The sequence below is a fragment of the Lynx canadensis genome, chromosome D4, assembly GCF_007474595.2.
Source record: "Lynx canadensis isolate LIC74 chromosome D4, mLynCan4.pri.v2, whole genome shotgun sequence".
In the NCBI taxonomy this organism is placed as follows: Eukaryota; Metazoa; Chordata; class Mammalia; order Carnivora; family Felidae; genus Lynx; species Lynx canadensis.
In genome coordinates, this window is record NC_044315.2 from 61,967,510 (window position 1) to 61,979,767 (window position 12,258).

Here is a 12,258-nt window from a genome sequence, read left to right on the forward strand (position 1 = left end):
AAATGTAGAAGGCTGTGCAGTATGAATTATCTCGTACTGATAACACAACAAAGAGACCTAAAAAAACGACTGTGGGTCTCTTTCGTTCCGGCTCCAATGTTACAACCTCCAACGTAAACCAAGACCACTCTTTTAAATCATTCCTGCGGCTGGGAGCAGCTACAGAGACCTTGCCACGCCCCACTGGGCCCAAAAGGGCCGGGAGGGGGCGTGGCCCAGCCCAGCCAGCCCATCACGACGCCCCGCCCCGTCGCGCCCGCGCCTGCGCCGTGCACACCAACCGGCCTCGAGCGCCCCGGCGGGAGGTAAGGGGTTTGCGGGAGGCTGCTTCGGGGGCGTCAGGCCCTGACCCGCTGGGCGCTGAACCCGCGCGCGCGCGCGCGCGAGAGGCGCCGGGTGGGAAGCCCGGCATCAGGTCCGGAGTGCGAGCGCTTTGGGGGTCCTCCTGGCTCCACGAAGTGGCGGTTTCGTTTTTGGAAGCTCTCTTCGAAGCGGGTGTTGGGAGGCGGCCGACAGGGCGAGCTTGGCGGCCTCCCGGGGTCGCGGGGTGGGAAAGTTTCCTGCGCCTGATCTGCCCGTGACGCAGTGTGGGCCCTAGGTCGTCAGGGTCGCAGGGTCGCCGGCGCCTTGGTCCCGAGACCGCTCGTGCATCCGTTCCCAGGTGGCGGCGTCTGGTGTTTGTGGCCCAGGGGTGCCGGGGGCGACACAGCGAGCGAGAGGCGACTCCAGGCTCGGGGGCAATGAGGGGAGGACTGGGGAGCCAGAAATCGGAGCCTCCTGTCAGCCACATCGGAAGGTGGTTCTGGAAGGTCCCGCATCTCACTCCCTCCTTTATAAATTCAGAATCAGAGGGCTTAGAGAAGAGACCATATGGGAGGACTTGGGGCCATGACTTTTCTTTCCCAAGTCCGTGCCCCGTCTCGGGGGGACGTGCCTGAGAACATTCGGGGCCACCAGTGGGAAGACCTGTGGGATCTCTAGGACGCTGTTCATCGCTTTTGGGGGGCGGAAGGTTGCCGGCAGTTTTGGAGTTTTTTTGATAATTGGGGCTGTTTCACTTTTAAATAACCTCTTAAGTAATTTAGTGAACCTCCCAGTACTCTTTCCTCACGGGAAACCTGAGTGTTAAGGGTACGCAGGTAATAATAGTTGTAAGCACCCAAGGATCGGTTGCAGAGCACCTGGCACTCCCGCCTCCACAAGTATTAGGGCAGCTCTTGACTTATAAATGTCAGTTGGCCCATGTGAAACATCAGTTAATACATTTTTTAAGAAGTCTATTTATTTTGAAATAATTTTACAATTACAGAGAAGTTTCAAAAGGATAGAGTTTTCAGGGCGCCTGGGTGGCTCAGTCAGTTGAGCCTCAGGTCGTGGTCTCAGGGTTAGCGAGTTCGAGCCCTCGCATGGGGCTCTCTGTTAGCACAGAGCCAGCTTAGGATCCTTTGTCCCTCTACCCCCACCCCACCTCTCTGCACCTACCCTGCTTGTGCTGTCTCAAAAAAAAATTTTTTTTAATAAAAAAAAAAGTTCTTTACAGCTTTTTTTTAAAAAAAATGTTAACACCTTATATAATTATAGTACAGTAATCAAAATTTTAAAAGTTATCATTAGTACAATTCTATTAACCAAACTACCACTTTTTTTTTTTCAGATTTCATAATTTTTTTTATACTAATGGACTTTGTTTCTGTTCTGGGATCCAGTATAAGATCCCACATTGCTTTTAATCGGAGTGGCTCATTAGTCTTTTCTTGTTTTTCCACATCTTGACACTTTTGAAAAATCCTGGTCAGTTATTTTGTAGAGTGTCCCTCAATTGGATTTTGTCTGATATATTCTTATGATTAGATTACAGCTGTGCATTTTTTGTTGATGCCGCAGAAGTGGATGTACCTTCTCAGTTCCTCATATGAGAGGTTCATGTTATGAGACACTGCTTTTGATATTATTGATCACTTGGTTAAGATGGTGACTGCTATGATTCTCTAACGTAAATTTACTACTTTTCCCTTGTAATGGGAGAGTTTCTAAACTATGCAGGTATCTTGTTTCTCCTCAGACTTTTCACTTGCTGACTTTACCATCCATTGATGGAAGTTGCCTTCATTGATTATTACTGTGATTATTTTAAAGCGTTTTTAAAAATATTTACTTATTTTTGAGAGAGAGAGACAGAGTATGAGCAGGGGAGGGGCAGAGAGAGAGGGAGACACAGAATCGGAAGCAGGATCCAGGCTCTGAGCCATTAGCACAGAGCCCGACGCGGGGCTTGAACTCACGGACCGTGAGATCGTGACCTGAGCTGAAGTCAGCCGCTCAACCAACTGAGCTGCCCGGGCGCCCCTATTCTTTCTTTGACAGATATGTGTCTTTCATCTTCTACAAAATATTCTCTTCTTTGTTCAGTCCTAGTATACACATCAAGGATTTTCAGGATTTCTTACTCATACTCCTATAAAAAAACAAATTTACTGATTAGCATACAGTATAGTTGTGTGTAGTTCTTTTTGTCTTCAGCCTTTTAGTATCCTCTTAAAATATATTTTTCCATGGGCAGCTGGGTAGCTCAGTTGGTTAAGCATCCGACTCTTGATTTCTGCTCAGGTCATGATCTCATGGTTTGTGGGATTGAGCACTGCGTAAGGCTCTGCACTGGCAGCACAGAGCCTGCTTGGGATTCTCTCTCTCTCTCTCTCTCTCTCTCTCTTTCTCTGTCTCAAATAAATAAATAAAAACTTTAAAAAAATTGTTGTCCAGTTACCTAGATTATTTTCTTCCCCCACTTCTTTCAGTGTGGTTATGCTATTCGTTGGTAATAGTTTTGTTGTTTTATAGCATGTGTTCCATTTTGTGTTCCTCCACATTTTGTGTTCTTTTTTTAATTTTCAGAGTTTCATTCTTTGTAGTGTATAGTTCTGTGAACTTTGACAAATGCATGTAATTATATATCTACCACCACCTTCATGATACAGAACAATTCTATCACCCCAAATATTACATTTTTTAAAAAATGTTACAAGGAAATCAACTGTACAGAAGTTTAAGAGGTTAGGCATTTTTGTGTGTTTTGTCTCTTTTATAGGCATATTTTACACAGTTGTGATGTTAATGTAAATGTATTTTTTATTTTTGTGGCTTAATTATATTGGAAATATGTTCCAATTTTTTAAATGTATTTTTAGTGTTTATTTTATTGTTTGTTTATTTTTGAGAGCGAGAGAGAGCCATGTATGATGAAGGGAAGGGCAGAGAGGGAGACAGAGGATCTGAAGTGGGCTCCATGTTGACAGGAGAGAGCCTGATGTGGGGCTGAACCCACAGAACCGCAAGATCATGACCTGAGCCAAAGTCAGACACCCAACTAACTGAGCCACCCAAACATCCCGCGTGTTTACTTTTGAGAGAGAGAGAGAGAGAGAGAGCAAGCCGGGGAGGGGCAGGGAGGAGGGAGGTACCGAGGATGCCAAGTGGGCTCTGTGCTGACAGCAGAGAGCCAGATGTGGGACTTGAACTCATGAACTGTGAGATCATCAAGAAATGTTGAAATACACTTTTACCTATTATTCAATTATATTTTAAAACCACATTTTGGGGGTACCTGGCTGGCTTAGTTGGTAGAGCCTGTGACTCTTGATCTCGGGGTTGTGAGTTTGAGCCCCACATTGAGCGTAGAGATAAAATAAAAATAAAAAATAAATAAACCCACATTTTGTATATTGGATGAAGACCTTCCTTTAACAGCTTACAAAGATTATTTGAGCTATTTTATGATTGGAGCCACTGCTGGACAACTTTCTGTTTTAATAACATCATGATTTATGCAATTATTTGAATGTTATACAGTAAAACCTTGGATTGCAAGTAACTTGGCCTGCGAGTGTTCTGCAAGATGAGCAAACATTTCTAACAAATGTTGACTTGATAAATGATTGGTGTTGTGCCATAGGAGTAGTACTTCTATATGGTGCCGAATGTCACATGATCACAACTGAGCCAATGTTTCTTGAAATTTGCTTTGATAGGAGTGCTTTGGACTCCAAGCATGTTTCTGGAATGCATTATGCTTGCAAACCAAGTTTATACTGTATTCTCATTTTAGTGTTATATAAGCATTTTATTATAATTTTATAAAAATGGAAATGGTGGCAAGAAGGAAAAAAAGACTGGCCAGAGGGAGACCAAGAGTTAGAAAAGTCTCTCGGGAGGTTCTTGGGGCAGAATGTCTTCCCTGATAGATGGCTTTAATGAGGCACCAGATTTTCCTTGGACACAGAAAGCTGAGGGTAGAATCATGCACAACTCTAACCTGGAAATATCACTTTTGGAACTGAAAAAAAAAAATCATCATAGCATCGGGGAACAATGCCAACAAGTCAAATATTTAATAATTAGGGTTGTTATGTACACCATAAGCTGGTTAGTGGAAGGGAAAGCAGAAACAGAGTTGTGTATCAAATGATACATAAATTTTAGAGGCAGGTGGAATGTAAAAGAACATCTAGACAGAGGGAGCATCACTGCAATGCCAAAAGTAGAGGTTGGGTGATAATACTTAGATTGGGTTTATCTACTTAATGAACATTGTATTTTTTTGTTCAAATAATAGGGAACTCTTGGAAGTTTTTGTTCAGAGGAGTAGCATGTTGCAGTTGGTGTTTGAGTTCTATTAATTGGTGGTAGTCTGAGGAAAAACCTGGAAGAGGGGAAAGAGTCTAAAGGCAGGCCAATTAAGACACTTGTAAGGTGCTATGCATATTGCATTGTTGGAGTGATGGAACTAGAAATGGTGAAGAAGAGACATGTGAAAAAATATTTTATTCCATCAGCATATATTGAGTATCAGGTATGGTAAGAAAATAGGAATGGTGGTAGATGTAAAGATTTCTTCCTATAGTAAATAATCTGCATGGTAGAAAAAAACACAAGCAATGTGATAAACTGGGAACATTGTGAGACAAATAATTGATAATTTATGAGTCTATTATATGTTAAATATAATAAGAAAAAGACATCCCCTGTAGTAAAATAGATACATAGCACTAGTAGGCAATTCATAAGAGTGCAAATGGCTAATAAATGAATCCTACCATTTTTGAATGTCCAAGGAGAACCATACCATGTATTGGTGGGAATATGGATAAATGGGCATTTTGATATGTTGCTAATGGGAATGTAAATAGGCACAACCTTTGGGACATGTGGTATCAAAACTTAAAAAAAATTTGTGCACATATACTATTTCTAGTTATTTTGAAGAACCATCATAGATGGTAGTATGGATTTATGTGTAAGAAGGGTACTTATGCTGTAGTGTAGTTTACAATAGTGGAAAATTGGAACAACCTAAATAGCCAGCAACAGATGATTAAATTATGGAGCATCTATGTAATGTAACACTATGCTTCTATAAAAGATGCATTATAGAAAAATAATAATTTACATGCAAAGATTTTTATTATTCAAAATAAATCCTTTTTTCTTTCATTCATTCATTTATCCACCCAGTAACAGTATACTTTATCATAATCATAGCTCCTCACCATTCATCTCCTTTGGGTTTATTATTAAAGTGTGCCTTTTAGTAGTTCTTTTTAAAAAAAAACAAACTATTTTTTTATTTTGAGAGAGTGAGTGAGCGAGGAAGGGGCAATTTTTTTTTTTTTTTAATTTATGCTTCTTGGGGCTTATGTACATTTTCAGTTTGAGGTCTTGCATCTTAATTCTCAACATATTCTCTCTTTTTGTTTTCTTTCAGCATATTCGCTTTGAATAATATTTTCACCACTTTATTTTTCCTTTATGGGACTCCTATTTGTTACTGAGCTTCTCATTTTATCTTTTATGTTTTCCATCTCTTTATTCCTCTGACTGATATCTTCCAATCAATAATTCTCTCTTCAGCTACATAGTTTACTATTTAACCTAATTTTAGGTTTTTATTTTTCAAATTTGTACTTGGTTTTTCAGGTTAGCCTGATATGATCTCATAGTATTACCTAACTTGTAAAAATATTTTATTCCTTCCTTTGTATCTTTGAATATTTTTAACTGTACCTATTTTAATTTTCTTTAAAAAACATTTAATGTTTATTTTGAGAAAGAGAGAGAGCAAGAGAGCCGGGGTGGGACAGAAAGAGGGAGACAGAGTATCCAAAGCAGGCTTTGTGCAGTGAGTGCAGAGCCCGATGTGGGGTTCAAACTCTTGAACTGTGAGATCATGACCTGAGCTGAAATCAGGAGTGGGCTACTTAACTGACTGAGCCACCCAGATGCCCTTTAATTTCCTTTTTAGATTATTATGTCTAGTCCCGTAACTATGAATTTTCCTGTTGGCTCTGTGGACTCTTTTGGCAATGAACTTATCCGTATATCTCCAATTCCCACTTAACTACTGTAGCTGTTGAACTCTCTTTATTTTTGATGTGTGGAGATTTTCCTTTTTTTGCTTTCAAGCTTAGACATAAAAACCAAGTTACTAAGTCGATGAGATAGTCTATATAACCAACACTTCAGGATTTTCAACTGTGAAGGAAAGGAGAGAAACAACATTATTTATAGTTCTTAATGCTTCTGGAGTGATCTTTTTTTTTTTAATATCATAAAACAATGGACTCTGTCCTCTGAAATAACTAAAAAATACATTAATAATTATTCATAAAGATTCAGGGACTCCATAAAGTATATTTGGGAACCTCTGTCCATAATGGACCCTGGTTTAAGACACCTTAACCCATTGGGATTAACATAGCTTAAAATTTTTTTAAATATAGGAGAGGTTGTGGGCTAATGAGACGGCATGAAAGCAAGGTTGCACAACAGTGGTTCTCAAGTTTAGTTAAGCTGTGGAGTCCTTTACTGATGTAAAATCTAATAAGCTCAAATTTATGAAATACATATAAGTAAATTTTCTCCAGTTGAAGCAGGCATGGGATCCTGGAGCCTGCTCACTTGCCAGCCTCTGCCCTCACCTATCCTGGGGCCAAAAGTATACCCTTTGACATTCTGCAACACTGGTAGAAGACTACTGGTGAATTAGAAAGAACATTTGATAGTACTCTCAGGAATTCTTTCTTATTCCAGCTCTGTTACTGGTTATTTGTATTGGTTGTAGGCAATGCTCATCATTGTCTACATTGTAAGAAAGGGAAGAGGCAGTTTAAAGGACTTCAATGAAAAATAATTGCATATGATGTTATATTTAAAGTATGTAATTACATAGTTACATTATGATGAGGTTAGAAATGGAGTTTGGGGGCCCCTGGGTGGCTCAGTTGGTTAAGGCTGACTCTTGATTTTGGCCTAGGTCATGACTCTTGATTTTGGCCCCACTCTCTCTCTTAGAATAAGTAAATAAACAAACATTTTTTTAAAAAAAGAAATGAAGTTTGATACAAGCAGAAATGTTATGAATTTTTTCCTAATTTTGCCATTTGACATCTTTTTTAAAAAAGGTTAGTCTTGTGCAAGATACACTGGGAAATGAAAACTTGGCAGTAAATTCATAGCTTTTTTTAAAAAAAGGTATTTAAGCATATACATTCTTATATGGAAAAAACCAGACATCAAAATGGAAAGAGGGGCACCTGGGTGGCTCAGTCGGTTCAGCGTCCGACCTCAGCTCAGGTCACGATCTCACACTCCGTGAGTTTGAGCCCCACATTGGGCTCTGTGCTGATAGCTCGGAGCCTGGAGCCTGCTTCAGATTCTGTGTCTCCCTCTCTGTCTGCCCCTCCCCTGCTCATGCTCTGTCTCTCTGTCTCAAAAATAAATAAAAACATTAAAAAATAAAAAAATGGAAAGAACGGGAGAAAGAAAATGGAAAGCTTAGTTAACTATGGGTGAGGAGATGATTGATTTTATTTTATTTAAAATTTTTAAAAAATCTTTATGTATTTTTGAGAGACAGAGCATGAGCAGGGGAAGGGCAGAGAGAGGGAGACACAGAATCTGAGGCAGGCTCCAGGCTCTGAGTTGTCAGCACAGAGCCCGACACGGACTTGAACCCATGAACTGCAAGATCATGACCTGAGCTAAAGTCGGATGCTTAACTGAGCCACCCAGGCGCCCCCGATTGATTTTACTTTATTCTCTTTTTTGTATTTTCTTTTTTCTTTTTCATATTCTCTTAAAGCGAATATACATTACTTTTGTGGAGAGAAAAGAGTTTCAAAATAAAAATTTTTTTAAGTTTACTTATTTTGAAGAGAGAGAAAGAGAGCCTGAGCAGGGGAGGGGCAGAGAGAGACGCGGAGCAAGAATCCCAAGCAGGCTCTATGCTGTCAGCGCACAGCCCAGTGCGGGGCTTGATCTCATGAACTGTGACATTATGACTTGAATTGAAATCAAGAGTTGGTCGCTGAACCAACTGAGCTACCCAGGTGCCCCTAAAATAAAAGATTTCTTCAAGAAAAAACAAGTCATTCAAGTTCAGAACTAAGTTGAATATATATTTAGAATAAATCATAAAATTATCTCGTTGTTGGCTTTTGAAAATAATAGAAACTGATTAAAAACATTCTTAAATATTTCCCTTTTAGGTTTTTCCATGTGAGTGGGGAAGACAGTTGCTGCAAGTAGAAGTGACATAACATTTTTCTAGAATGTCTGAAGATGAAGAAAAAGTGAAATTACGCCGTCTTGAACCAGCTATCCAGAAATTCATTAAGATAGTAATCCCAACAGACCTGGAGAGGCTAAGAAAACACCAGATAAATATTGAAAAGGTGAGTTTTTTCATTTTCTGCCACGAGAAACAGTTACATATTCTGATTTATACTTGTGCATTTCAGCTAAATTTAGAATATTAGATAAGAGGCTTTGCTAAAATATCCATCTCCTATTGATTTAACAATATTCATTTTTTTATCTGGGTTTTGTTTTACAAATATACCTCTCATATTCTTCATTTTTTAGGGAGGAATATTAGAATAGAAACTATGCCTTTTAAGTTGTACATGCTGACATATTAAGTAGTTAATAATTAACATACAACAAATTGTTTGATAGTGTACCATAATGTAAAGGCAGTGAACTTTGGCTAAGGGGCCTGCCTTAATTTCATTCGCCTCATGGCAAGTTTTTTGAACTTTGGGGTCTATCAGTAACTCCTATCCTCTTTAGGTGCATGTAGCATAAAGAGGTAAATCATTGTGTGATATGAGGGAATTTCCCAAATTGACTTCTTCCCATTGAGGAAAGCCCCAAATTAAGAAATAGCACCTAGAGATCAGTTTAGGAAATAGGTAGAGGGAAGCACTAGTCTCAGGGACTGTGGTGAAGGTTGCATAGAACCTGGACAGGTCAGTGTCTGGTGGAAGAGTTGTGGCATTCATGGGAGCATCAGGTTTACTGAGTACTGAGCATTGATTTGGCAGTTTATGTGGTTTCATTTGCTATGGGACAGGTCAGTGGGATTTGCTCCTTAAAAATGATCTCTCCCAGTGTAAATTTTTTTATTTTTAATTTTAATTTTTTAACTTATCTTTTTAATTTGTTTTCTAATGTTTATTTTTGAGAGAGAGAGAGAGAGAGACAGAGCACGAGCGGGGGAGGGGCAGAGAGAGAGGGAGACACAGAATCCGAAGCAGGCTCCAGGCTCTGAGCTTCCAGCACATAGCCGGATATGAGTCTGGAATCCACAAACCACAAGATCATGACCTGAGCCAAAGTTGGATGCTTAACCAACTGAGCCACCCAGGTGCCCTTATTTATTTATTTTTTTGAACGTTTTTTTTTTTTTTGAGAGACAGAGAGCAGGGGAGGAGCAGAGAGAGAAGGGGACAGAGGATCTGAAGTGGGCCCTGCACTGACAGCACAGAGCCCCGTGTGGGGTTTCAACTCACCAACTGTGAAATGATGACCTGAGCCGAAGTCTATAGCTGAACTGACTGAGCCACCCAGGTGCCCCTCCCCCACTACGCATTTTAAGCTGTGTCACTTTGTGTTAATTTTTTGTGGTGGGGGGTGGTGTGGAAGTGGTCATTAAGCCTTTCAGTGTAAACAATATTTATCACCCTCACCTGAGCACATTATACAACTAAGCAGAGTGTCAGTTTTTTCCCCCAGTAGATACCATCTGTCTTCCTAGTATTTAAATCTTTTTAAAAAGTGTAGACAGTAAGTGCCAAGAATATTAAGATGGAAATTTCAATGCAAATATGAAGCTATCTAGAATTCAAGATTAGTATTTTGTCATCTTTTAATTTCTTTATCTGTAAACAGTAAGTACTGTGACTTTTTAGGGTGGAGGAGTTTTCTGGTAAACTGGTTATTCTTGTTATGAGCAAAAACAAATTATAGGGTTCCATGCTTTCATTAATGAGGAGGGCTCATTGTTTTTTTCTTTTTAATTTTTTTTTAAGTTTATATACTTATTTTGAGAGAGAGAGACAGCATGAGCAGGGGAGGGGCAGAGACAGAGAGAGAGAGAGAGAGAATCTCAAGTAGGCTCCTCACTGCCAGCACAGAGCCTGATTCAGGGCTTGAACCCACGAAACTGTGAGGTCATGACCTGAGCAGAAACTGAGAGTCCGACACTTAACCGATTGAGCCACCCAGGCGCCCTGAGGAGAGCTCATTCTTTTTTTTTTTTTTTTTTTTTTTTATTTATTTATTTTTGAGACAGAGAGAGACAGAGCATGAACAGGGGAGGAGCAGAGAGAGAGGGAGACACAGAATTTGAAACAGGCTCCAGGCTCTGAGGTGTCAGCACAGAGCCCGACGCGGGGCTCGAACTCACGGACGGTGAGATCATGACCTGAGCCGAAGTCGGACGCTTAACCGACCAAGCCACCCAGGCGCCCCAAGAGCTCATTCTTTTAGCACTATATTAATATAGAAGTAGGGTTGTTTACTTTTGATTGATCATACCTGGGTGGGAGGTTGATAAGGTGTGTTTTAAAGTCCTGAGCTCATATCAAAGTGCTCAGTTACAAAGATGACAAGAATTTAGCAGATAAGTTGATTCTGAAAGGCAGAAATAGGTGGACTGTTGTCTTATGTTACCTTTGAGGTTCGGTGTGTCTTTGATTTCCCTTTTCTTATACTTATTCTGTATGAAAGTGCCTGCCATCATTCCCTCAGGTCCTAGCCACATGTACCACCCAGTCAGTCATCAATGGAAAAGCCAGAACCCTGGGAACAAGGGAGGTAGGGATAGGAAGGATTTATTATCGGTTTGATTAGTTGTGCCAGACTTGCTAAGAAAATTATTCCAGAGGTATATTCCTCTTTGTCTACCATAACATTTTTACTTTAGCATTTTGTGAAATCTTTACTTAATGTGAAAGTTTTAGACAATGTTGGAATAATTATAATTCACAGTGTAGGGGATATCTGCAGCTAAGCAAACTCCTACTGCTCTGTGTTTTATTCTATATTCTTGATCATAATACTGTCTCTAGGATTTCTAGTTTTGCATGAAAGTGACTTGTGTGTGTGTGTGTCTGTGTATGATTGAATAGCATATTTTAATTGTTTATGGTAACGTAAAAACATTTAAAAGCTGCAATGTTCACCATGGACAAAAGAGTTAAGAGCTAGGTTTGGGCTCCAGGTGTGTGACAGTGCCTTATTTTGAAAAAGGCATATTCTTCCTGGGGGAACGGTGTAGACAGATCACATATTTATTATGTTAGCCATCCGTCATCCAGTATGAATTTAAAAGAAGAAAGTCACACTGAAGGGAAATTGAAGGTCAGCCTTAGTGGAGTGACGCTGCAACACCCGAACACAATGGGTGCAGTGTGCCGTGGGCACCTGTGACGCTCTGCCACGGGTCCTTCAGCACTACACTGTATTGCACGTGGTAGATGTGATTAGATTGTGATGCTGAAATCAAAGTGTTAGCATCCAGCTTTCTTGGCTAACGTAAGATAGACCTAAGCACAGCGGATAGAAACAACATGATTATATGCTTGGAACATAATTTTCTTTGTTTCAGGTTGCAGGGTTGGGAGGAAACTTACTGCGTAGCACGTACTGTGTTAGTATATGGTTAAAGTACAAGTGGCAGAAAAGCCCCAAGTAGCGTATCATATCAGATAGGCGTTTTTCGTTTTTGCTTTTATTTTGAACCTCTCACAGTTAGGGAGCGCTCCAGGGCTGCAGTGGCAGCTCAGCGGTCATTAAAGACTCTGGCTCTTCTTATCTTGCTCTCCGATCCTCAGCTGGTTTCTATCTTGCATGTAAAATGGCAGCTCCAGCTTCAGCTATCACATCAGCCATTACGTTCCAGCTAAGATGAGATAAAGAGAA

General features: G+C 40.2%; 1 protein-coding gene across 1 annotated transcript in view; it reads left to right on the forward strand.

Annotated features, from left to right (window-relative positions):
- Positions 1 to 260: 260 nt before the first annotated feature.
- The window catches only part of STX17 (syntaxin 17), a 65,206-nt gene continuing 53,208 nt past the window's right edge, over positions 261 to 12,258 (forward strand). The window contains exons 1-2 of the mRNA XM_030294438.2: positions 261 to 305; positions 8,541 to 8,726. Of these exons, the coding sequence (XP_030150298.1) occupies positions 8,604 to 8,726 (123 nt within the window). The 5' untranslated portion in view covers positions 261 to 305; positions 8,541 to 8,603. The remainder of the gene's footprint in view (positions 306 to 8,540; positions 8,727 to 12,258) is intronic.